Raw genomic sequence first — 27,912 nt, 5'->3', positions numbered from 1 at the left:
AAAGCCCTAGACCCACAACACACAAGACAAAACAAAACCCATGAGTTTACTGTCTGAAACATAGACTATGTGGGAGGATATATTAGTACAGGTTAGAGTCAGTGGATACCACAAATTCCCAAAAGGACAAATGGCATAGATTGTTAATTTAGAACATAAATTTACCTGGGAATGTTGGTGCTTATCTGTACTCCCAGCGTTCTGGCCGCAGAGGCAGAAGAATTGCAACAAGTTTGGGGCCATTCTGTCTTCTAGCGATACCTAGACCATGTCTCAACCTGCTCCCATTGCCAAGAAAAAAAGAACAGAAAATAATCTTAACAGAGCTTAGGGGAAACTGGATTGTGATCCCTCCCACATTTCTTTTATTCTTTAGCCAAGAACAAGTCTTCCTTCACTGCCAAAATTAATATTAAAGGCGGAAAAAGTAATAAAAATATTTCTAAAAGCAGACATATCTGGGCCATGGATATAGCTCATTTGAAAAGTGCTTACCTAGCATGCTTGAAGCCCTCACATTACATAAAGCAGTCGTGGTAGAACGTGACTATAATCCCAGCACTCAGTAGGTGGAGACAGGAGGATTAGAAGTTCAAGCTGATACTGAGCTTGATAAAGAGTTGGAGGTTAACCTGGAATAATGAGACTCTGCTACCCCCAAAAGATACTTAAAACAGGAACTTTGTACAAGTAATACATTTGATATTATTGCCCCACCTCAGTCCTGTACTCTATCTAATGATGGCGTTTTAGTAATAGTGTGCTTGGATTGTCGGCATGCGCAAGCATAGGTCTCATGTGTTACCCTCTCATCTTAGCTGACAGTGTGACCCTAATGATATCGTACCCATGCTACATAGCTAGGTTTCAATTTGGAGTTCTTGGAATAAAAATTTAGGACAAGTGATGTGTAAGTTAGACGATAACAGCATTCTTAACAGCTTACTTACTGTAACACTGTAGGAAGTGATGGTAAAGACCCTTGTTGTTCGTTCTTTGCCCTCTATGCTGAAGGTAAGTGATGTAGCTGTATAAAACAGTGTATAAGACCTTTCTAAGGAACTAATAGACCCTCTGAGATGATTTGTTCATCTGTGTAGTAGTTTTGACTTTATCTAAAACATGAAATATAGTACTTTATTTACTCTCAACAAATAAATGGTTGCTTTTTAACTTGCTAATATTTTACTTTTGCTCTGAATATTTTAAACTATAATTTAAATTATAATTTAACAGACAATATTCACGTAGATATCAAGCGTTTAATCACTGATTTATTTTCTTTCGGGAGAACCTTACTCGTAGGAGACACTAAACACATATCTGATAAATTACAAATAATGTCCATCATCATCATGAGTAGACCTATGATTTAATACGGTTGAATAACTCACTGGTTTTCCTGTGTACGGTGGTGGATAGGCTGGAATTGAAGTATGTTGATGTCTCCCTCAGTCAGTGTCCTTCAACCCCATGTTCAAGTCCTGGTGAGATGACTTGCAAAGCATGGTGTTATCACTGTGCTGTCAGGATTGCTGCACAGAACACTACCTTCTCAACATTATTTTGGTTTTGGCAGTCTTCTCAAGATTTCTATCTTTAATTAAAAAAAGGGGGGGGCTGAGTACAGTGACACATGCCTTTAGTACCAGCACTAAAGAGGCAGAGGCAGGTAGGTCTTTGTAAGCTCAAGGCCAGTCTGATCTACATAGGGAGTGCCAGGACAGGCAAGGCTCTGAACAGACCTGTGTCAGAACAAGCAAAATAACTAAAAAATAATTTTAGTTATAAGAATGTCTTAGTCTTGTAAAAACTAAATTTAAAATCTGTAATTAACTCTCTATTTTTTCCAATATGATGTTACTTGTGCTAGGAATGTAGTCCAAAAAAAGACCCAAAGGCTCCTGCATCCTTGGTGGCTTCAGTTGGTCCATCCACAAGTTCCAGCACATCCATCATTGCCTCAGCCAGCTCTAGCTCAACACCAGCCCAAGAAACCATCTGCCTTGATGACTCCCTGGATGAAGACCTTTCTTACCACTCGTCTTCACTGGACCTTGTATCTGAAGCTTTAGCTGTCATCAACAATGGCAACAAGGGCCCCTCAGTTGGTTCAAGGCTAAATGTGCCAACTACAAAACCTCGTCCAGGACTGAGAGAAGAGAAACTAGCAAGTATCATGAGTAAGTTACCACTGGCTACTCCCAAAAAACTAGATTCTACTCAGACTGCGCACTCATCAAGTCTTATTGCTGGTCACACGGGGCCAGTACCAAAGAAACCCCAGGATTTAGCTCATACTGGTATTTCTTCAGGCCTTATTGCTGGTTCTTCAATTCAGAACCCTAAAGTCTCCTTAGAACCTTTGCCAGCCAGGCTTCTCCAGCAAGGACTGCAAAGGGCAAGCCAGATACATGCTTCTTCCTCTTCACAGACTCATGTCTCCTCCTCCCAAGCCCAAGCTGCTGCCTCCTCTCACGCTCTGGGAACATCAGAGGCCCAAGATGCTTCTTCATTAACACAAGTAACAAAGGTGCACCAGCACTCAGCTGTCCAGCAGAACTATGTGTCTCCATTACAAGCCACCATTAGTAAATCACAGACCAACCCAGTGGTGAAACTAAGTAATAATCCCCAACTTTCCTGTTCGTCCCAACTACTCAAGACTTCAGATAAGCCACTGATGTATCGCCTCCCTTTGTCTACCCCATCACCTGGAAATGGGTCTCAGGGGCCCCACCCCCTGGTTTCTAGGACAGCACCGAGCACCACTACCTCCAGTAACTATTTAGCCAAGGCTATGGTATCACAAATCTCTACGCAGGGTTTTAAATCTCCCTTCTCAATGGCTGCATCTCCCAAACTTGCCGCGTCTCCCAAACCAGCCACATCTCCCAAACCTTTGCCCTCACCTAAGCCTTCTGCCTCACCCAAACCCTCTCTGTCAGCTAAGCCTTCAATCTCTACTAAACTGATTTCTAAATCCAACCCAACTCCCAAGCCTGCTGTATGCCCAAGTTCTTCCAGTCCAAACACACTAGTAGCCCAGAGTAGCCACTCCACCAGTAACAACCCTGTCCATAAACAGTCCAGTGGAATGAGCATCAGCAGACAGTCTCCCACTCTGAATTTGTTGCCCTCAAATCGCACTTCTGGCCTTCCGACTACAAAAACTCTTCAGGCCCCTTCTAAACTCACAAACTCATCGTCCACTGGAACTGTTGGGAAGAACAGCTTGAGTGGAATTCCAATGAATGTACCTGCCAGCAGAGGTAGCAACCTTAATTCAAGTGGAGCTAATAGGACTAGTCTACCTGGGGGAACAGGAAGTGGAACACAGGGTGCTACTAAACCGTTGTCTATTCCACATAGACCAACCTCTGCCTCAGGGCCTTCAGTGGTAACAGCCAGTGTGCAGGTATGTATGTGCTGTGTATTTATGTGATAAATGTGAGAATGCACAAACTTTCTGAATCACCTTAATGACATTCCACGTGATATATACAACATAAAGTGTGTCTTTTTAGTAGGCTGAATATAGCCATGGCCATGGAATTTTCTCAATGTTGATATCATAGTGCTGGGTGAAGTTTTTTTTTTGGAATGTGGGTTTTTAATTTTTTTTTTCAACCAAGTATGTGTGTATGGTGCCATACAAGTATGTGTGTATGCAATCCTAGTACGTGAAAGGCTGAAGCAGGAAGAACTCAAGTTGAAGGCCAGCCTGGGCTGTATATAGGGAATTCTGAGCTAACCTGGGCTGCATAACAAGAATCTTACTAAAATTAAAAAAAATAAAACTTTGGAAGATAGAATGGGAATATGGGGATGTTAGCTCACTGATAGTCTCTCTAGCATGTGTGAAACTTCAAGTCCAATCCCTAATACCAGGGGGGAAAAATCACATTTACTTTATTGTTTTGAAAAACAAAACTTGAGTCTATATTTAAAACTTTATCTTTTAGCCAGACATGGTAGTATACTCCTGCAATCATTACTCTTAGAAGGTGGAGGCCAGATGCTCAGAAGTTCAAAGTTTTCCTTGGTTACACAGTGAGGTCAAGGCCAGAATGAACTGTATGACACACTGTTGAGGGGGAAATCTCCACAAACTCTCTTATTAAAACTCTTATTAAAAGCAAGAACAGCATATTAGTAGTGCAGGAGTTCAACATATATTCACTGTCTCCTTGTCTTCTTTATAAATGTGTATGGGGCATGATGTGTGTATTGGATGCGTGTTTAAGGAGGCCAGAAGAGGGTGACTGCTCTTTGGAGCTGGAGTTACAGGCAGTGCTGGGAACCAACCTCTAGTCCTCTGAAAGAACAGCACATGCTCTTAACCAGTGAGGTTTTGTTCATTAGCCAAATGTATACATTGAATTTTTTTCTTTAAGCATTTTTCCTCTCCAAATTTTTATTTTACATTAACTTTTTAGTTATTCATGTATAATTCTGTCTGCTGATGTTGGAGTGCCTATATACCACATTTTCTCAGTTTGTTGGTTTTTAGTTTAAACTTTTCCCTCAATTAGCCAGGGACTCTTTACTGAAAGGGACACAAATAGTATTTACCATTGCTTTTGCACACCTGATTACTTCTTTCTATGTTGTAACACATGAGAATAGACTTCCTGGCTCACTAACTTCAGATTTCCTTGCTTTGTATTTAGGATTATAGAAAAGTCTGAGGCCATGCAGATTACTTTTTTCTCTGTTATGTGTTTTGTCTGCTGAAATGACTAGAACGTTTACCTTTAAATCCCAGTATCCTTGGGCTGTAGCTGTGTTTATCTAGTTTTCATTAATTTTGTAATTAGAACATAATGAACCTCAGACCTACCTATTTTTTCAGCTCAAGAATAGTTTATTCTCAGCCAGTGAGGTGGCTAAACAGGTAATGGTGCTTGCCACCAAGCCTAACGACGAGTCTTCATGGTGGACGGAGAAACAGACTCCCCAAAGTTGTTCTCTGGCCTCTACGCCCACATGTACACATGGCAGTTTCCCCTACCCGAGAATAAATGTAATTTTAAGATTTTTTAATAAAAAAATAATAAAGGCTATGTTATTCTATGTTTGGTAGTAGTTTCTGATTCAGTGCTATGTTTAGAGAGTAGACATTTGTACATAGACCTGACTGGCCAGGCTCTCCTACCTAGCCCTGAAGCTGAGATTCCTAGCATGTGCTGATACACTCCACTTAGCTTAGGGTTATTTTGAGAAGGGTTTTGTTGTTGTTGCTTCTTGTTGGGTTTTTGTTTGTTTTTGAGAGACGGGATCTTACTCTGTAGCCCAGGCTAGCTTCAGTCTTGCAGCAGTCCTCCTACTACATGGCTGCTGAGTGACAACCTTGGACTAACGTGTCTCGAGTTGTTCACAGGTTTCTTGGCTCTGACTTCTGTAGTAACTTGTATTGTGTTATTGTGTCATTTCTCTGTCTTGTCTATATTTTGAAGCTTTCAGAGACTTTTCCTTCACATTAATGATGTGGCTTCTTTAGTATTTTTTCCTCCTGAAGTAATATATATTCACCATGAACAAATTTAGAGAGAAGAAGAAAACTACCTCTGCCCACCACCTTTTTCTTGTAGGGTGTTTTAAGGCTGTTTAAAAAAAAAAAACAAAAACACTTACATAATATTATATTGCAAATACCTTTTTAAAGTACATATTTTATGATGTACAAGTACTTGGTCCTAAATCTTTGAAAACATGATTCTCATCTATGAAATGAGCTGTCTAGGGAATGCTTTAACTTCTTGTTGCCTCCTATTTTTATGGGTTGGAAATGTAATGAAAAGGTTTCCCATTGCTTTTTGTAGAGGCTTCATGCGTTTCAGTATTGTATAAGACTTAGTGTTGAATACACTCTTAATAATATCAATTATCATTTTTCCACTCATGTGGGTTCAGAAATACTAATGCAGAACAAATCAGTTTACTGGCATTTATTGGTTGAAATTCATATTGATATTTTGTCTTTGTAAAAAATGTTTTCATCATAAGATAAAGCTGAGTGGGGTTTTCTTCACCTACAGCCCAGCACTGAGGCAGGAGGATCCCTTGACCCCATAAGTTCAAGTCCAGCCTATGCAAGATAGTGAGGCCTTTTCTCAGAGTGAGAGGAAAATAACAAATGTCAGATACACTGTAATGGGGATTGTTTGTTAAAATGGTTAACCAGAGGTAACTGGGAACTAGCTGTTATTACTATTCATAGTTGCTAGAGAGGTGACTCTTTCTAAAATTAACCTTTAATTTGATCAAAGAAAAAGTGAAAGTCTTAACAAAACTGGTAGTTCCTGGTCCTGTACCCTCCTACTTACCATCCAAGGTTTTTTGTTTCGCTTTGTTTTGTTTTCTGAGACAAACCTTAATAAGGTCACTACTTCCCGTGTGCTGGAATTATTGGTACATGCATCACCATTCCCAGCTCACAAGAATGAGTGATGACCAGGTCTGGTGTGGCTCACCTTTAATGGCAGAGACAAGCAGATCTCTGAGTTTGAGCTCAGCCTCATCTTCATAGTGAGTTTCAAATCAGTTAAGGCTACATAGTGAGACCTTGTCTCAAAGAAGAAAAAGAAGAAGAAATGGATGGATGGATGGATGGATGGATGGATGGATGGATGGATGGATGGATGACAAACTCTTAATTTTATAAATGTTACCATTGTATTATCTTGTGATTTTGATTATAAAAATTAAGAATTATGGTTCTCATATAACTATACCATTTTTTCTGAAATAATAATCAGATTTGGGTTAAATCTCCTAATAAGTATTGTCTTTATTGCGCTATTACAGTTTTGACTTCATTTACTTTCTTATTATAAAATGTTAAGGGAGTTTTCTACACTTAAATTTTGGTTTTGTTTTGTTTTTTACTTCATTGCCTTCAAGTGTCTGGTTAAATTGTCCTTCACCTTTTTTCACCTCTAAAATCTCCCTGGCCTTCTTGTATTTGATTATCATTTATTCCAAAGGAATCCATTCAAATATCATAAGAATAGCTGATCTGTCCTCAGGAAAGCTGCATGACAAAATTTGTGTTCCTGACAAGTTCCTTCCTGGTACTCTTCCACTCCCAAGTAGCTTTATGATGTGGAAACCCCAGGGTGCCTGCCCTCTTTGATCTGTCCTTCTCTGTCTTACTGGTTTGACTCAAGAAAAAGTCAGCAGTCACCTCTGCCACTGGGTAGTTTTCTGGTGACAACATCTCAGATCTTCTTGGCTGCTTGTAGCCTCTAGATGTGCCTTGTGCTGAAAACAGATGTTCATGATGAGGGAGTACGTTTGGGACTCATTGCTCGTGAAGCCTGCACTTCCTGTCTACAAGGCATCTGCAGTGCTATCCATAGCACGGTGAAATAGATAAGTCACTGAACCAAGGTTTAAAGTTCAAATCTTTGAGTCCAGATTATTAGCTCTGTCTACTTTCTGCTTAATAACTTTCCTTCCAGAGCATTCTTCCTTTTTCTTGACCTTCAGCTTACTGACTTTGTATGTCCCCATATTTGTCATTTTGTGATTCTAAAAGTTGTCATTCAGTAAGCAAAGTGGATCCTATGGACCAGGCTTTCCTTTATGTGCTGAGGAACCAGGGTAAACAACATGTTATGCCTGCTCTCATGGAGCATATCTTTTAGATAAGCTAAACACCACAGAGTTTTTTGTTTGTTTGTTTGTTTGGGCAGAAAGCTGCCTTACATTGTCTTTATTTATTTTTAATATTTTTTTTTATTTTTAAATAATTTTATACATTCACTTGTATCCCAGCTATAACCCTCTCCCTCTTTCCCTCCCAATCCTCCCCTCCCTCCCTCATCTTCTCCCTGCCCCCTTCCAAGTCCACTGAGAGGGGGTGTCCTCCTCTCCTTCCGTCTGGCCCTAGCTTATCAAATATCTTCAGGATGGTTGCAATGTCCTTATCTGTGGCCTAGCAAGGCTGCTCCTCCCTCAGGGGGGAGGGGAAGCTCATGAGTTCATGTCAGAAACAATTCCTGTCCCCCTTACTAGGGAACCCACTTGGATACTGAGCTGCCATGGGCTATGTCTGAGCAGGGGTTGTAGGTTATATCCATGCATGATCCTTGGTTGGATAAACAGTCTCATAGAAGACCCCTGTGCTCAGATATATTTGGACCTTGTGGGGCTCCCTGTCCCCTCTAGGATATACTAATTCCTCCTTCCTTCATATGATTCCCTACACTCTGCCGAAGGTTTGGTTATGAGTCTCAGCATCTGCTTTGACACAGTTTTTTTTAAAGCATGTGCTTTGAAAAAATGTTAAAAATTGACTATTTCTAACATTAGAGACTTCAGAAGACTATTAAAGGAAATACTATTTGATCTGAGCTGAGAGTTGGAAGAATAGGGCACAGCCATATGTAGAAAAGATGGGAATTTGGTATGGGCTAGAGGAAAAGAAGCAGCAGTATAAAAATGCCAGGTGAAAGAACCCTCGTGTTGCCGTATGACCAAACTTGGGAGAGACCAACACTGAAGGGTGAAGGGGACATTGTAAAGATTTGGGGTTTACTCTTACTCTGTGTGGAAGGGAAGCTGTTAAAAGGAGGTCTTAACCAAGAGAATGGTATGTGTGTATTTCAGAATATTATTTGGGTGAGTGGGAAACAGCTTTCTCACTAAGCAGAATGAATGGGTATCTTCATAAGATCAAGTGCCTGCCTGTGAAAAGCAGTTTCCGTTCATATTTTTCTCAAAATGGAGAAAGCATAGAAAACATGTCTGATTATGGACGACACTATATATTCCGTTTATCTAGATAATGTTGACAGCTTTTCTGTGCTCCCAGATTTTATAAAGAGTTTCTACTTCCCAAAAGTCAGTGTAGCATTGAAGTCCCCAGACATTCCAGTTCCATAAAAAAAAAATCAGATTTGGAAAATTCTTAGAAAGTGTAAAACATTAGTTATGACATTCTTTTTAGTTGCTAATATTCAAGTTATTTTTAAAAATAGGAACTTGCCCTAACTTAACTTCTCCATCTGCTGTAATGCTTCAGTTAGACTCTTGCAGAAAGGCTTTAAAAGGGTCAACTCATTTGCATTGTTTGCTGTTTTTGTTGAGGGAGTACATTCCAGACATAGTAGGAGAAGACTGTCTTGAAACTATAACAGACTACCATTTAAAACGAAGGAACCATTATTGCTTACTTTTAAATTGATACAGGATCCTTTATATCCTAGTTGCTTTAAAAAAGTATTATTTCTTTAAAAAGCAAACAAAAAAAGTATTATTTCTAACTGGGTTTTTTTTCTTAAATGTACACACTGTGTATCATAATTGGCATAGTAAAGAAAAAGGCTGGCAACTCTAGAAAGGATCACTTAAAGTGTTGAAGATTAGTACTTAGGTGTAAGAAGAAAGTTGGGTTAAGAAGAAACTCCTTCAGTTATGAGACCTGCAGACTAAGGTTGCAGGCCCAAGTACCTGAAGAAGTGCTTGCTGATGACAAGATGAGGTGGAGGCCTGGTGATTAGGACATGTCAGGTTAGTTGAACGTTGGAAACCTAAGTGGTGGTATTCACTCAAATCTGATCATAGGATTAAAATTGAGGTGACGGATTAGGACTGAGTTTATAAATACCAGTGGTAACGAAAGGAGGAAAGGGGAAGAAACTGAGTAGTGGAACGAAAATAAGAAGGCTTCTGGTGAATGCTCTCACCTTTTGTTCAGCCGTGTTATGGACCCTGGAGTGTGTAATATCACACATACACACACACACACACACGTACCTACATATATATATGGGAAAGTTACATATATTTTCTAACACATTAAGAAATAAAACCTTAGCCAGGTGCTGTGGAGCATGCCTTTAACCTCAGCATTTGGGGAAGGAGGTAAATCTGTGTGAGTTTGAGGCCAGCTTGGTCTACAGCATGAGTTCCAGGACAGCCAAGGTTACAAGATTACTCTGTCTCAAACTGTGCTTCTCTCCCCAGCCCCCGAAAAAGAAAAGAAAATCTATAGCCCTTAACAGGCATGGTGTTGTCCACCTATAATCACAGTGCTTAAAAGAGACTAAGGCAGGAAGAATTGATTTCAAAGTTAGTTTATTTCATAATGAGTTCCAGGGTGGCCTGGGCTCCACAGAGACCCTGTTTGAAAAACAAATAAATAAAACATCAGTCTTTAATTAATGAGTTACTTTAGTAGAAATAGCACACAAAATCAACAATAGCTAATATATATTACTAACTTAAATATATTACTAACTATGTAGACCAGGCTAGCCTCAAACTCAGATCCTCCTGGATCTATCCTCCCACTGACGGAACTGAAGGGTTGAGCCATCACATCCACTAAATAATTGTGTGCGTGTGCACGCATGTACTCTCAAGTTTTTATAAAGTGCTTGGGTGCCCTTGGAAGCCAGAAGAGGGCATTGGATCTTGCCTAGAGCTGGAGTTACAGAGTGTTGTGAACCTGCCTGAGGTGGGTGCTGGAAACTAAACTCTGGTTCTCTATAAGTGAGTCAGTATTCTTAGTCACTGAGTCATCTCTCTGTCTCTAAATTAAAAAAAAAAAAAAATTCCATTTTCCTAATCACAATTAAAACTATAACATTTTAAAGGAGACATTCATTACAGGCTATAAAAGAAAAATCCCAGTAGCAGGACTGTAGTGTATGATGCTTGCTTCTAAGAAAGTTGGATGTATCAAAGAAATGTTTGATAAGTACCCATAGCAAAGAAAGATCAGAATTGGGAAAATCATTTAATTGTCGCATAGAAAGTCATTTGAAGAGCTGACTTAGCTCAAAGAATATGTAAGTAGCTTCCTATGGAAGCTCACCAACATTAGCAGATCTCTGACTCATAATCAGGGCCTCAAAGCCCACATAAAGCAGTAACAAAATACTCCCCCACCCCATTTTTCGAGACAGGATTGCTGTCTGTAGCCCTGGCTGTCCTGGACCTCACTCTGTAGACGAGGCTGACCTTAAACTCCCAGAGATCTGCCTGCCTTTGCCTCCATGAGTGCTAGGACTAAAGGCATGTACCATTACTGCTCAGCAAGAAAACACTTCTACTTAGGAGTTTAATTTCAGAAAAGCAGTGCAATGGAGACCAGCCTTCAACAGTGCTAGAGAAACTAGGTAGGATTGAAAATAGGCTGTCATTCAGTAAGTTTTATTTTTTTAAAGGGATACAAATAATATTATATTGTTACTGAGAGATGGGGAAAATCCACAAATAACAGTGGAGTTGTAGAAAGAAAAAGAGAAAGAAAAGTGTCTATTGGCAGGTATGCAGTGCTAGCTCACAGTTAGAGCTTTTGTGTAAGTTGGGCAGTTACCAGCTCTGGGGAAGCACAGGTAAGACCAAGGATGAGGAGCTTTCAGAGGGCCTCATCTGCTTCAGGTGCTGTGATGAAAGCGGTAGAATGAGGGCAGGAGTTTAGGCCTTGTGCCGGGAAAGTGAGCCTGCAGAGGCCCAGTGAAATTGACTGGAATTATTTCTGAGTGATTTGTGTCTGTGGTTTTTGGAAGGAGAAGCAGAGAAGGGGAAATGTAAGTTTTGGACTTTGAGGTTTACAAGCAAGAGTGGGCATTGAACAGCTAAGAAGCAGACTACAGTGCTGATGAAAGAGCTGTGAATTCAAGAATTTTCAAATATCATTTGCAGATTTTTAGAACCATTATTAGTAACTATTTGGATTATATTTTTCACCTCAGTCTTAATTTCTTTCTCTCATTTGTTAGAACAGATAAAGGCACAGTCTTGCATCCATGAAAATGTTAAATCAATTTAGGTTCAATGCTTTATTTCTTAATCTATTTTGATCCCTGGTTTCTACACAGTCCACAGCAGGAGCACCACTATTGGCTAATGCCTCACCTCTGACTCTCATGACATCACCTTTGTCTGTAACAAATCAAACTGTGACTCCCTTTGGGATGCTGGGTGGCCTTGTTCCAGTGACCATGCCCTTCCAGTTTCCCTTGGAGCTACTTGGCTTTGGAACGGACACAGCTGGCGTGACAACCACCTCTGGATCTACCTCAGCCGCTTTCCATCATAGCCTAACTCAGAGTAAGTGGGACTCTCTTTTAAATGAACAAACGAGCCGTCTAGGCCGCATTTCAATTATAATGCACTATGTAAGAGAAAAACAAAGTTTGCGGATTTCTTAGCACACTTATGACTGTGTTTACATAAGTCAACTTTTTATAAATAATGCGTGCTGTTGTATTAGAAAGCTCTTAGATCTGGGGCTTAGGCTGGTGGTAGATATATTATTTTTAAGTTTGATCTAAGGGGCTCATATCTTAAAGATCACTGACAAATCTGTTTTCCTCTCAGATTTACTAAAGAGTTTACAGCCAGGAACTCAGCACGCAGCAACACTTTCCCACTCACCTCTGCCTACACATTTACAGCAAGCATTTAATGGTAAGCAAGCAGCTGGTTTCCATTGTTTATAGTTGATTTTAGATGCTGGTTAAACTTTCTTCAAACCGTATAAATGGAATGACAAAATGTTAGGGAAAGTTTTTTTTTCATTTGACTGGCTCCTCAGTGGCAACAGGTACTTTTAAGAGAAAGGAAAAGGGGGCTGGAGAGATGGCTCAGAAATTAAGAGAACTGGCTGCTCTTCCAGAGGTCCTGAGTTCAATTCCCAGCAACCACGTGGTGGCTCACAACCATCTATAATGAGGGCTAGTGCCCTCTTCTGGTATGCAAGCATACATTCAGGCAGAACACTATATATATATATATATATATATATATATATATATATATAGTGTTAATCCGATGGTCATTTCTGTGGTCAGCTGCCCACGGCTCATTCTTGAGAGTAGGACTCCATTTGATTCCCGAACTTAATTTGACTTGAATGTATTCCTGTTGTGTTATCCAGTTGGGGACATGTACTCTTGATGATTAATGTGATTGTAACCCCAGTATTCATGCTTTATGTGAACTAACTTCCTATCTGGCCAACACCACTCTCCCAGAACAAGAAAAGCGATACCAAGTATTTCCCAAATAACTGAAATTTAAGTTTAAAACTTTTTACTCAAAAAGTACAATATAAGGAACTACCAGTTTGAAAAGCTTCAGTATCACTTCTCTTACCCCACACTAACGGGGGGAAAAAGGTGTGTTTTTAATAGACATCCTGTATAAAACAGGTCAAAGGGGGCTTTTTGTTTTTGTCTGCCTGTTTGTTTTTTGAGACAGGTCTCACTGTATAGACTTTGGCTGGCCTGCAACTTTTTTTATACATCATACTTTCCTTAAACTCATTGTATGCTGTGTGCCACCATACCTGGGCAGCACAAATAATAAGCTTTTTTGGACTTTGCAGTCTCTACGATCCTGTTTTTTGTTTGTTTGTTTACAACTACCCAACTTTATCATTGTAATATAAAATAGCCATAAATGACTTATAAACAAGTAAAGTTGACTTCCAATAAAACTATATTAACAAAAGCAGATGTAGGCCAGACTTGGCCACGGTCATACTGCACCAAACTGTTATGAAGAATTTCACAATCCAATTAATACGATGGTTTTATTTTGATAATTAAACAATGTTACTTTGAACAAAATCTTGTTTTAATAGTCCCTTACCATTTTAATAATTTTGTTATACCATAGATCAAATAATTTCTTTCTACAAGTATGTATGTGTGTATATACACATATCTTTCTATGAATGAAAAAAAGCCCTGCTTATTTAGTATAACTGTTAATACAACTTTCAAATAATCATTGATATTGATACAGCTTCTCTTCCAAGACAGTTCTTTTTTTAATTTTTTAAAATGTTTTTCAAGAGGGTTGGATATGACATGAGGAACCAGCCATGCCATTCCTCTTCTCTTGAAGAGTTTCCTTCCCTTGTTGTCTCTCTCAGGCAGAGCTTGTCTTTGGGTCTTCACTTTCCTCACTAGTAGTACTAACTCATGGGGACTACATTCTGTTGACCCTCTAGGTTGTTGGGTCTTCCTTACCCCATTTTTTCTTCTACCCGTGTTTTTAGAAGTGCTTGGCTGAGGGCTACATAGAATGGTTACATACTTTCTGTAAACGGGGAGGGAAGCAGCATGGGTAGATGTGGGAACTAAGCTGTCCAGCAGCAGACTTGCTCTTGTACCACAAGGCTGGTACCTAAACAAAGACATGGCTGGACTTTCTTCACTGCCGGTGTGCTGTGTTCAGAATACTTCACAATTATCACATGCTATATTATGACAAAATGTTTAATTGCACTTACAACAAAATAAAATTGGCCTAGTCTTCCAAAGGAATCAAAAGATGTAGTAGGTCCCTTGAAGGTGGGCTTTGTATAAGCTGGCTCCGCCATAACCCAGCACAGGACATGGCTATGAGGAAAATAAATGTTCCACACCAGCTGGAATAGTTGTCAGTCACTGAGTTTCTGCCTCTTCTGTTTAATCAGCTACTGTAATGCCATCACCTTGTGAGATAACACTTATCTTTTTAGAAATGTAATTCACAATAAACTAATTTTTCTTGCTTTTTCTTTTCTTTGTTACAATATGCAAACCATATCAAATTATTGTTTCTTTTCTCAGATGGAGGCCAAAATAAAGGGGACACTAAGTTACCACGGAAACCTCAGTGACTTTCCAGCAAGCGAGAGAGGAACCACTTGGCTGGGCTGACTGGACCTACTGATGGGAAGTCTTATGTGGTCACAGGGCTGCTGTTTCTTTCGATGTTTACATTCTCGTCCCAAGCACTGTGGTGAGGAGGAAAAGGAAAGAAAATGTTACTTGAGCAAAGCCAGGTGCAGGAGGAAGAAATACTTTTGTGCAAAGTTAGTGACCTTTGGTCTCTTAGAATCAAAGTTCCCATGTTAACCTACTTAAAAGAGACTCAGCTGTCAAACCCACAGAAGTATCAATTTGATTTTTTTTTTTTTTTAACCTGGGGGAGAAGGAAGGAAGTTGAAAGGATTTGGGTAAATGGCCATCCATCCTGGGGGTCAGATCTGAACACTCTATATGTAAGTGCATAAGTAAAGTAACTAAATGTAGAATTAGCCCAGTTGGAGGAGAATCAGTCATGTCTGTTTAGTGGACAGATTTGCCACGGTCAGTTGCATGATGCTCTCCAGACAGTAGCGGATGAGTACTGTACACTCAAATGTCCTGAGCAAACTTGAATCTTCTCCAGTGTGTAGCAGTTCCCTGTGTAAGTCAGTGGGCTGAAGATGCTTCAGCAAAGTGGCTGCAGCACAGTGATATACATTATTATAGCGTCTAGATTTTTAAAGTCAGGAAAGTGAGCTTGTTGCTCTTAACAGACAAAATGTAGGTAACCCCTTTCTGTAAAAGGGTTGGTGCCACCCTCCGTTCAGAAGTAGGTACTGATCTCTTGTCTGCGGGTGACTTGTCATCTGACATTGGCTGGTTAATATTTGTTTCTAGTCCTGATGTGCAGAAGTGACTGCTCACATTTTCTCTTGAGATGTGGGATCTTTGTTGTTGGGCTGCTGCTTTGCTGCTCATCTCCCTTGCAGCCTGCCAAGAACTGCAGCTCCCTCACTGCACAAGCTCTTTCACTAGTGGTACTTGAGGTGACTAGAGCTGGTGATATAAATAGGAGTGTGCACAGCATCTGTTTCTTCATGGGTCAAACAAATAGCATATATATATATATATATATATATATATACACACACACACACACACACATGTGTATGTATATAATAGAATACTGTTTTTCATTCTGACATATTTTTAAAGGGATGAATTTTAGTTGGAATACTGATATGCACAAGGGATCACCTTTTATAACTATCACAATGAAGCTTTCTGACCCATATCCGATACAGTAAAAATGTTTTGAGCATTTGGAATCTTCAATTTTTACTCAGATTTACCCAGAATGTTGATATTCAAGTCAATTTACAGATAATAAGATTCTTTAATTCTAGTTTTTGTATGCAAATAGAGGCAATGAATGATGTGAAGGAGAAAGCATACAATTCTCTTTGGATACATTTTATTTTGCCTCAACTGCATTGTGATACCCCTTGAATCTTAAACTTCTGAGTATTTTCAAATTATCCAAGAATAGCATAATACATAAGTGATGTAACTTTAGTTTATATATGCTAACAGACTAGCCTGCAAAAACAGACTAGCCTGGTAATAACAAGATTGCTGTCATATTCTTATTACATATTACCCAGTACCATTAAGTTTTATTCAGATAAGAGTGTTAACCAGACCCATTTTCCTTTGATAAAGAAAAGTCCCAAGAACCCGCTAGGACTATAAAAACCAACCACAGTTCTGCTCAGATTTTTATGCCTATAATTTGACTTCAAAGTCACATTGGCATGTTTCATAGCAAAAAGCCAATGAATAATTGAAAACTATAGTTCCAAGAACTTGTTACAGTAAAGGAAAATGATTGTTTAGAAGAACCATTGAAGCTGGGAATGCTGGTTTGTAATCCCAACACTCAGGAGGCTGAGGCTGGAATATCTCAGGTTTGAGGCCAGCCTGGAATATATAGCAGCAAGTCCCAGGCTAGTCTGTACTGAGCTGACAATGAGACCCTGTCTCAAAAAAGAAGGGGGGATAAAAAGGAAAGGAATCATTGGTATAATTTCTTGACTGTAGGAATTTAGTTTACCAATAAAACAAATACAAATGCTGTATGAGCCCCGGTAGATACGTTGGGAAGATACTGGGACATTGCAAAGAAGTTTGACTTGAACTTAGCATGTTCATTTGAAAGGTCTCTTAGTTAGAGAAACTTGCTCAGCTCTTGGCTTACTCCAGCACAGGCGACCTCCTTTCACATGGTTGCTCATACTACCTGGGTTGCTTTGCTGGGGTATCTGTTTAGGAAGGCCACCGTGTGCTTCATTTTCTCTACCCAAGGAGAAGTCAGTATGTGGTAGTCGTTCTTCCTGCTGATACCTGTGTGTGTGTGTATTTACATATACACACATTCATATAAATCAATTGCTATTAAAAGTCAAACAATAATTGTAGTTTTTTAAATCTGTCAATTCAGAACCGTGCTGTATGAAGACCCTTGATGGTTCTTTGCCATCAAGAACAAGATTTCCCATGTCGTTTTAAGAAATTACCCTGGGCTCTGAGAATATGATATGTAAAGTATATTCTGTTCCTGTCAGTCTTGATTCCTTAAGGACTGCTGTCAGATCCCCACTCCAGCAACCCTTTCATGTTATCCAAACAAATCAAAGTCCTTTCTACATGTAAATACATTTCTTTCTATATCATAACATTGAAAATGGTGCCCATACATATGGCTACCTGTCTTTACAGTTTTTATTACTAAACAAACATATAAGTTGGTTATTTTTTAACAGAGATTTGTGATTCATACTGTATTTTTGCACTTAAAGTTAAATTATGTTATTTTTAAAATGGTGAGTAACTGGAAAGGATATCTGTAAAGAGCAATGTGTATCGCTAAAGAACATTAGCAACATCCAAATGCAGAAGTAAATCAGCACACCTAGGTCCCACTCATGGGGTACTTGATTCAGGAAAATTAAGCTATCTGTTTCCAACTGTCTTATATTTGAAATTGCCTTCACTATGTATAAGCTGTTACTGTACACACAAGGTGATCCTCAGTATTCACAAGCAATAATCGTCCACAGAGCTGTCCTCGGTCAGCAATGCTGGACCTCAGTTGGAGACTGTTTGGGAGCAAAGTGTCAAGCTCATTCAGAGCCTCCGAAATAAATGCAAGCAATAATTTCTGTTAAAATAAAATTATAATTCTCATGCTTCTGAGAACAGAGAGTGGGAAATCATGATTACAAAACAGTCTGGAGAAAAGATTTGGGGAAAAGAAGCCAAGTTAATCTGTAATAACAAAGTCCTGATACTTTGAAGAAATCAAGAAGATTCAATTAGTACATTCTTTCGTGCCCACCACCCCTTTGATGGATGTTATTAGCCCAAATTATATTGTTTTGTGTCATAGACACTGAATAAGGCTTATTTGGATCCCAGCACTGGGGAAAGAACCGGGCATATATCTCTATGAAGACTGTGGGTTTGACACCTGCTTGGAAACAGCTTATTGAAACTAATCTTAACCCAGGATGTTTTTTCCCAAAGCAGATCTAAATTGTTTACTATGCAGAGATGGAAAGGGTAGGCACCCCTATTCTCTCTCCTCTGGTTGCCCTCTCCCACAGCCCTTTCCACCTCTACTTGGTTCAAGACTTTCTGAAACGAAAATTCTACTGTTATTCTGACTGCCATTGGTTATGAGAACTCTGTCCTTTGGGATCGTCTCTAGAACTCGTTGTCTGTCCTACTTGCTGCTACGTTTGGAAGATGAACTTTGCCCGTGTTGGTTGACTTTAACTGCTTTATTTGTAGGAGATTTTGTCATGTCCTTTGACCCCTGTATAGAACTAGGGTACTTTATTTTAGGAGTGTACTATAAAAGCACACTGGTCCTTGTATTATTGTTGTTATTATCTAGGTTTTGAATTTTTTTTCCTTTGTTGGTTTTCATTTTGTTTTGTTTTGTTTTTCAAATTGAAAATAGAAGAAAGAAAAATCTATAATCCAGGCCAAACTTGAGAACTGCGCTGTGCTTCAGCACAAGTGCTCCTGCCGGCCCGATGTTCTCTGAAGGGCACTTTTACTTCTAGTGTGCATGTGCGACTCTTTGTTGGTGTTTGCTTTGGAGGTGCTTTTGGTTTTGTAAAAACAAAGCAGAAAAAGTACAGTAGTAGATAAATGATCACAAACATGTTATGCAATTTTATTTTATAAGATTTTAAGGGAAAAGTTTAACTCTTTGTAAATAATTTCTTATCTCTGGTAAAATGCTTATATTACTCCTCTAAACCATGCTCAATTCAGGCCTTTGTCTTTGTTAAGTGCCTTTTATTTCTTTCATTTTCTCCCCTCTTTTGAAACTTTTCAGATACCCTCAAGTACAGACTGATTAAGTCAGGAGATTCAGGAGAAAGAATCTCAGACTTGCCAAAATCATGTGATGTTATAATGCTGTTCCTTCTGCTTTGTGTGTGGACACAAGTATGAGATGCACAGTGTTGAAAACCAGGAATAGCTGTTTTATGGCAATCTTTCTAAGCACTGCCCTTTTGACATTTCAGAACTTCTGCCTTGTTTATTCCATTGCTTTCGGTTGATTCAGATGGGCAGATCGGGAAGTAGTTTTTGCACATGATGCTGGCTTCGCCTTCTGAATATCTGTAGAAGTTAATATATATGTGTGTATATATATATAGGGCATTATATATAAAACATGTGTTGGTTATTGCAAGCATAATAAACTCGGTGGACTCATTGACTATTTCTGGATGTAATCCACTCCTCTCTACCCTTCACACTAGGCAGAAGTAGTATATGAGAAAGCCTCAGAATAACAAGAGTATCTTGTGGGTCAAGTTGCTATGGTGCCCTATGCAGACAAGATTCAGTCCTTGTAGGCTAGAGTTGGAACTATGGGTGGTATCTGAATACACTTGGAAGGAAGTTGGCACCGTATCAATATTAAAAGATGTTTTTGTCTAAAAAACAATCTTTAAATTATATAGCTCAGTACCTTTTAAAACTTCAATAAACTTAGATTTTTAGATAGTGAGGAAACACATCATCTGCGACATAGTTGAGAATTTTTCAGTCTATTTATTTGCCAGATGATTAGGTTTTGCTCTGATTTCATGATTGTTTAAATATTCTCTTTGAGCAGAATAACACAACTTTCAGTATCTTAAGACTTATGGGTTTTGTTTTGTTTTGTTTAGATGTGACATGTTGAAAGAGACTAATTTGAACTGATCCTCTAAATGGTACAAATATATCTACAAAAGACCCCCCCCCCCCCGCTTTAAGTAAAGTTTTAATTGGAAAAGGAGACTTGTGGCTAAACGAAGAGGCTCCTCATAGCAAAACTAGGATCAGTAGTGAGTGTTAATTCCTAAACTACTTTATCTAGGGGGAAGTCATTTAACCTTCGTGCCTCAGATTACCCATGAGAAAATTGGGTATAATAATAATCACCTACCTCCCAGGGATATCAGAGACTTTACTATTTCAAAAATATTTTGTTTTTCTAGAACATCCTATATAATTATAATTTTATCTTCCTGCAGAGGTTGAAAAACAAATGTTTTCTTTATAGTGGATATAAAGAGCACCCTATGGTCTTTAAGTTTAAAAAAATCACTGGAATTTTAATTTAGATGCATATTTGATATTTAAACCATATTTGTAGTGTGATAGAATTATTAGTTTCAGATTAAATCAAAGGGGGGATGACACTAAGTTTCTTAACTACCAATAGATTTTTAAAGCTTTTATGATGTTATTACTTGTATGATGTTTGTGAAGGTTGTGAAAGTAAAGTTAGATAATGTTTGAATTACTGATAAATGATTCTGAAAGGTTATTATTATAACCTCCTTTGTCTTCTACCTTTGAATCTGTTATCTTTGTAGTACTTGCTTGGAGATGGAAAACTAAGTTTTTACCTTTCTAAGAGTAAATCAGACCCTTCATACTACTCCTAGAGGATTATCCATCTTTACCCTGGAGGGTAGGACAGGCCCACGCTTGGGCAGCTGTGGGTACTTTTAGCTTTGTATTTCATGCTTCTTCAGCCCACGAGCAAGTTAAAGTCAACAGCTGCTCAAATTGTAGAAAAATGGGAGAAGGAAGACAGGATTAACTTCCTAGCTGGGGTTGAGGTGAAGATGGTCGGGATAGAAGGAAACATGATTTTCTTAGCTTCCAGGAGGAAATTAGGATCATTTTATCTTACCTTCCATTCATGTACACTAAGTAGTAATACATAAAATTTTTCTCCTTAAAACAATAACAACAAAAACAAATGGATGCTGCGGTTTTGTTAGAGTTAAATAGTATGTGAGAGAGTGTGTATATGATTAAGTGTAAATTACAGCACATATTTGGGCTCAGCAAAGAGAGTGCAGGGTTGAGGAACAGTTTACCCAGCTCAAGTGAGTTAGGAAAAAGCACTAGGCCTGAACAGCCTAACATCTGGACTGACCCCAGAAATGGCGCAGACCTGGTCAGTCTCTAGTCTGAGGGGATTTTCTCATATTTGTTGTTGTTTTTTTTTTTTTTTTAAATCACTTTGGGGATTTCTGTTGTTGTTGTTGTTTTCCTCTTCTCCAGATAAGGCCTTTTTTCGTGGCCTCTGACTCCCAGCTATGCAGATAGGCACATAGTTCATTTTCCACATTACGTCCATTCCTCAGTTACAAATGCTAAGATTTCAACCCAGAGTAATGAGAGTTAGAGTTTTTGTTCAGTGTGTGTGTGTCCTCTGGGAAAGGTTAACAGAAGCCTAAAATAGATATATCATCTGTGTTCGTCTGCCCTCAAATGTGAACTTTGCATAAAAAGCTAGCTGAAAATCCTTTTCCTGTGCAGACCTAGCATTAATGTTATGGAACCTGTTTGAAATTTTATGATGAAGTCACCCCAGTATAATGCTGAGAAGTTTAGAATAGTGTTCAGGTTTACAGAGCTGGAAAGTTGCCTCGGGCCCTGATTGAAAACAGCTTCAAATGTTGAAATAATCAAATAATGAGTTTTTCTGTCATCTTCATTCTTGCCTTTGCTGTGAGCTCTTGCTCTACTACAGGCAAGATGCCTATGCTAGAGCTAGAGAGACAAGGTAAATTGTTTCCACATCCTCTTCTCCCTCTTTCTGCTGTCTGTCCCCATCAAACACAAAGATGAGATAGGGGATAACTTACATCTTAGTAGAGGGTACAGCATAGATTATCTTTTGACTTTAGTAGAAATACCTTTGGCTAGCCTGATGCTTAAGTGACACTTCTTATGCACACTCAAAGTACTACTTGCTTTAAAGTGGCTAGTTGTGATCGCTTTGTGTAGTGATGTTTCTGCTTATCTCTCTTTCCTGCGTATTTCCATTTCATAGCAGTTAGTACTTTTTACAGTGCTACCTACGCAAACGAGGCAGCAACACATTTTGAAGTCTCTGGAGTACAATTAAGGCTCCATACATAGTCCGGAACTTGGGGATCACTAATGATTGCAACTTTTTCTCATTTCGTTTGTATTAAAAAAAAAAAAAAAAGATTTTCTAGGTTGAGGGTATAGCTCAGTGGTAGAGCTCTTGCTCAGCATGTGCAAAGCTTGGACGTTCATACACAGCAGTATAACAATAACATCTCATCTTTACATGACCTGGTCATCCCAGCACCTTTCAAGGTTCTTCAGAGGTGAGACAGATCTTTGTTAGGTAACAGTCTGCCTTGCCTGTTTTCATACCTCCCCTAGAACAGCAGACCATTGATCCTTAGTTCTAGTTTTAAGTCCTTCAGAAACCTCTTATTTGCCCCAACTTTGCTGCAGTATTCTGTTTTATACTAAGTCTGGTCTTTAGATGCTTGTTAAATAGAGCTGTCTGGTTGAAATACAGATAAGTTTACTTACCTGAGATGACATGAAAGTCAGCAGCTTCATTCTCCTCAGAGTCCATTTAGGAGTCAACAGCAACCAAGACTAGCCACTGTGTGTCTCTGTGACAACCTGTGCTTAAAATTTCACAACCGTATTGTATTTTCCGCACTTAAAACCATAAGCTTTCCTTTTTTTTTTTTTTTTTTTTTTTTTTTCTTTTTTGTTTACCTCTACTGTTTGCAGAAACATTATGGCCTGTCAGAAAGTTTTTTCCTCCTTACTTGCAAAATTACCAAGGATTTGCCCAATTTTGGCTAGTAACATAAAAAGGAAAAATATTTTTGTCCATTGTACAGAGTATTTGTTTTAAATAGTTAGAATGTTGAGCCAACTTCCATCAGCTTTCTTGACATTTCGTCTCTGCGTCCGTAATAGATTGTATGTACCTTTTGACATATGATCATCAGGGGCCTTCTCCCTGGGAAGGTTGCTTTCCCTCCCACACAGCTTCCTCTAATGTGGACTTAGCCTCAGAGAAGACAGCCAAGCTTTTCAGTGACCTGTTGTCAGCTGTCATTGGAAAACTATCTTATTCTAGAAAATATTGGAGTGCTAAACTGTTCTTAGAGGAGAGTGTGTTAATTTGAATGTCCCCATGGTTTCTCTTGTTAACCGGTATCAAACTTTAAGGAAAGGAAGAAAAATCTCTGGCTGGTAAATTTTGTACCCCAAACAGTGAACTTAAGTCTAACCAAGGTGACTAAGAGATGGGGGTTTTCTCTCTCTACTTGTGAGTAAGGTTTATTTATGATTGTAAGACTTACCATGGAACTGCAGACGTATTTGCTATAACTGGAAAACAAATCTGAATTTTAGTCTGGTTAAGCACATATTTCCAACCCTACAGTAAAAGTGTAGATAAGGGGAGACTTTTGTTTAGTAGCAGAAGGAAGAACAGTTATTTATACAGTGAGTGTCTGCAAAGCTGCGTCCACCAGGAAAGCAGTTCCTCCTTTAGTCACCTCCACGCTACACAGAGGCTACACCATGTTGCAAGCCAGTCTCCAAGAACGGAGCCTGGGGACTGGATGGTCCTTTGTGGTAAAGGCCCCAGTTACTGTGTTGTATCTGCTTGTAGGAAGGTGCGTTTTTGCTAACTTGAAGGAATATATGCTGTATTTCTAATAAATGTGTGACTTAATACTTTGGGATATTTTTTTTCCTCTAAAAACTGGACCTGAACACAAGCTTTGAGTTGGTATTTGTAATAATCTCAGGACCTGAAAGATTGTAGCATTTAGTGTGTCTTAAAAATTATGTACTGTACCAGCCATGGAGTTTTGTAAATATACCTGTCTCCCCTTTTTGTATTATTTTAGTAAACAATAAATAAATAAATTTAATAAAAGGGGGTGGTGATGATGTGTGTGTGTGTTTGTGTGTGTGTGTGTGTGTGTGTGTGCGTGTGCGTGTATAAGGCTCTTTTGAAACAAACTGGTGCTTGTTGAATTTCGAGTTCAGCTCAGCAGGAATATGGACAAACTGCTGCTATTGACCCTGCACTGAACTAGAAGGAGGTTCTTTGTTCTGCTTTTCCAGTGGTCCACGTAGTACTAGCACATGGGAAGTACATTAGGGACTAAGCCCCTCTCCCACAGCCATATTGCCTTTGCGTTCATGATCTAGTTACAGTATCCTTTGAGCTCTAACACTAAAGCTTCCACACTTTGGTGACTCCTAGTTTTAGAGTTAACAACGAACCTCACATTTCATAAGACCCCTAATAAATTTTGGATATGTGAGAGCGTAAACATTCCTAAACATGCATCTGTGAACTTATTAAACTGGCCCCAAGATACACTCCTTCAGTGCAAGGATTTTTGTTCATTTTACTTTGCAACAGCCTTGTTCATATTCCAGGTGTAGCTAGCAAACCCATTTTGAAATGAGAGCCTTATTTGATTAAGTATAGCTGTGTCCTGTCTATCATGACAGGACCTTATACATGAGTGGTTTCTTTTTTTTTCATGTATATGTTTGTTGTATTAAATAAAGAGGAGTGTAAATATTGCTCTCGTGTCTCTTGTGTTATTGGGCTAACATGTTCCGCTGTCAGCAGGGGTTGAGAGACTTAGCTGTATTACACTGTACCTAGGCCCAGTATAATAATAAAAGAAAGGGCACAGCCCACTCACTTTGTTTTAAACAGCTTACAATCACTTGACAATGTACAAAATTAATCATTCAAACTGTATGTATATTTAAAAAAAAATAAAATGTGTTCCTTTGACTTGCCACCAGCACAGGAAGGCTCCGAGGAGCAGGAAAAGCTAGAGGTGGACCTCCACGGAGAGGTCGGGAACTAGCAGTCAGGAAGCAGTGACAAGGGGGTATGCTGGGACGCGCGTGCTGGAGTGGCTGAGGAAGGCGGATAGTGCCAGTGCAGGCTTGCTTGATCCTTCCCGTAGGCAGCGGCGTGTGGGTGTCGATGATACATATTTATGCATAGGAAATACAGACAAGGACATAGACACCCCCCCCAAAAAAAAAAAATGAAGGGTGCTTTGAATGCTTGTTCTTATTTATTTACTTATTTTCCTTTTACATTGTGTGGTTTCAGTGTTGTCTTGAAGATAAAAAGGACATACGGGGTCAGTGGCATTGAACTACTAATTAAAGATGTGTGTCTGTGTTCTTACGTGTTATTTTTACTGGCCCTTAAGGTATTTTTCTCTTTTTTTTTTTTCCAGACAGGGTTTCTCTGTGTAGTCCTGGACTCACTTTGTAGACTAGGCTATCCTTGAACTCAGAGATCCATCTACCTCTGCCTCCTGAGTGCTGGAATTACAAGCATGCGCCACCATGCCTGGCTTGAAAGCACTTCTTAACACCTCCCAAAAACTTCACAACCCCTGAGTTAAATAATCTGATCTAATTAATGATGTCAGCCTTTTGTCAGTATTAAAGGCACCATTTTATTTTTTAGGGATTTATTTTGATTTTTACTTACATGTAAATGTGTGTGTCCTCATATGGATGTACATGAGTGTGTATGTGAGTGCCCATAAAGGCCAAAAGAGAGTTGTCCCCTGTAAGTGAAGTTATAGGCAGCTGGTATGAGTGTAAGGAACTGAATTTGGGTCCTCTGGAAGTGGAACAGACTGTGCTCTTAAGCCCTGAGCTATCCAGGCTCCTAAAGATGCCCTTGTTATCAGCCAGAGTAGTTAAAAGATCTGTTATTGGACCAGCAAGATGGCTCAGTAAGCAAAGCCTAGTAGCCTGTCAAGCCTAATACCCTGAGTTTGATCCTTGGCCCACGTGGTGGAAGGAGAGCCAACTCCCAGAAGTTACCCTGTGTCTATTACAAATTCATGCGCTCTCTCTCTCTCTCTCTCTCTCTCTCTCTCTCTCTCTCTCTCTCTCTCTCTCTGGGTGTGTGTGTGTCTCTCTCCTTTCTCTCTCTAAATGTACTTTTAAAAAAATCCATTCTTGGTTTGGCACACTATTGTACACAAAGCAGCAAATAAGCATAGCTTTACTATTAATGACATATACTACAGTTTTTGAGACAGAGTTTCTCTTTGTTACCTGTGCTAGCCTTGAACTTGTAATCCTCCTATCTCAAACTCCTAAATGCTAGGTTACAGCTGTATGCCGATATTGCTGGCATAATCATGTTATCACTTATTCTGTATATGGAAATGGAACTCAGAAAAGTTACTTGAAGAAAGGTCATCCAAGCAGTTAAAGGGTTTCAAAATAAGGTAATAGTTCAAAGACTCAAGAAATAAAAGGGTAAGACTGATTCTGGCATGTAGAATTGAGGACCAGCTGTATAGAAGGAAGTGTTACTGGAGTGTGGCAGGGAAGACCCGTTAATGCCAGCAGGGTATTTATTAAAGAGGCTGAGTGAGGGGCTGCCATGGTCTATGTGGGCTAGGTAGCATGGCCCTGTCTCAAAAAAGAAAAGGAAAGAAAGGAAAAAAATGTTAAAAAGGAAGCAGGTTTTATTCTTCACCATGAAGACAAAAAAAAAAAAAAAAAAAAAAAAAAGGAAAGTGATGTAGGATGGGGCTAGATTAAATTTCAAGCCAGAATTTAACAAATTGTTGATGAACATACTTTGCTTTTACAAATTCCAGGGGTGGGAATGTGTAGAGGTTTGGGTCCAAGTGTATCTCTAGCATTACAGTTACAGTATAGGAATGCTGTCTAACATAATATTGACTAACACTCTATAGCATTACTAAAAAGGACCAAGAGTTGAGCATGCCACTACATGCTTGTAATCTTACCTCTTGGGAGATGGATAGGAGCTCAGATCATCTCAGCTACATCAAGAGTTTGAGATCAGTCAGGGATACCTGAGACCCTATCAGAACAAGAGTGCTGTCCCACTGTAGGAGAGATCCTGTGCTTTTCAAAGGATGACAAATCGCCTCATCTCCAGGTAGATACTAGTTCGTCTTACCATCTCAGAAACCTGTATATCCACATGTGTTTGTGGGTGTTCCTTTTCTGTGTGTATTTACTGCCTGTGTCCTGGTGTGTGGCCCTTCACTGTCTCTCTACTATTGTTTTACTAGTAGGGTGGCATACTATGAAGGAGAGAGATGTCATCAGACAGACTTGGGTTCACCTGGCTCCACTATGAAACTCACTTAAAATGCATTTTCCTTGCCCATCTTTCCCAACTGAGAGTAGTTGCATAGAGACATACAGGCATTGCCTAGCAGAGTGCCATACTAGTAAATGGCAGCTACTACAGCCACTCTTTCCCCTGTCTTTATTTCTCAGTGCATGCTTCCTCTTCATTTTCCCATTTTTTCCGAAACAGCTTTGTAGAAATCTGCTTAGCACACAGATATGGATAAAACCCAGCTAAAATGTTTTCATCACAGGTGTCAGAAACTGCTGACTTACAAAGTAAGAGAAATCTTGTATACCCAGTAGTCTTTCAAATGTTACCCTGGTTCCGATGATGTGTTTTATGTAGTGGTCACTAAAGGTCTCTTCATAGGTAGCCTACCTGCTGCTGGCCTCAGGCTCTTGCTTCATAGCCTATTTGCTACTGCAGTTCCAAGCTATATGTGAGCGTGTATGGCTTCTAACGTGTCAGTTCACGTCTCTGATCATACAGTGTGTCCCTCTGTCCATCCTTTAGTCCCTCACCCTATACCGCCCCACCCTATAAGCACCTATTTCTTTTTCGATATGTTCTCTTGGATATGCATCCTGGTAAGTAGCATTACTTTGCGTACACACAGATTTAATATATTCAATTGGTACTCTTACAAATGTCCCCTGCCTTTTCGTATTGAGTTATCTGCATTATTCTGTGTGCTTGTGTGCTGATGCGATCTGTTGTATCACCCTTCCTAAGTGTATCCTACTGTAAAGTGCTCATTCCCTGAGGTAGGTACCTAGTTTGTCTTGAAGTCCTTACTACCACAGAAAAAGG

The 27,912-nt window shown here is 39.3% G+C and overlaps 1 protein-coding gene across 5 annotated transcripts in view; it reads left to right on the top strand.

Moving 5' to 3' along the window:
* The window catches only part of Ubn2 (ubinuclein 2), a 93,002-nt gene that overhangs the window by 55,536 nt on the left and 9,554 nt on the right, over positions 1–27,912 (top strand). For 3 of the 5 annotated variants that reach the window (XM_060380162.1, XM_021632152.2, XM_021632151.2), the window contains exons 14-17: positions 1,874–3,418; positions 11,838–12,069; positions 12,340–12,429; positions 14,583–24,522. In XM_060380162.1, coding sequence (XP_060236145.1) covers positions 1,874–3,418; positions 11,838–12,069; positions 12,340–12,429; positions 14,583–14,632 — 1,917 coding nt within the window. In that variant the 3' untranslated portion in view covers positions 14,633–24,522. Of the gene's footprint in view, positions 1–1,873; positions 3,419–11,837; positions 12,070–12,339; positions 12,430–14,582; positions 24,523–27,912 lie in introns of those variants that run through there. The other 2 variants (XR_009590744.1, XM_060380163.1) reach the window with 2 other exon arrangements.

This window comes from Meriones unguiculatus, chromosome 3, assembly GCF_030254825.1.
Source record: "Meriones unguiculatus strain TT.TT164.6M chromosome 3, Bangor_MerUng_6.1, whole genome shotgun sequence".
NCBI lineage: Eukaryota > Metazoa > Chordata > Mammalia > Rodentia > Muridae > Meriones > Meriones unguiculatus.
This window is presented reverse-complemented; position numbering and strand designations above follow the sequence as displayed.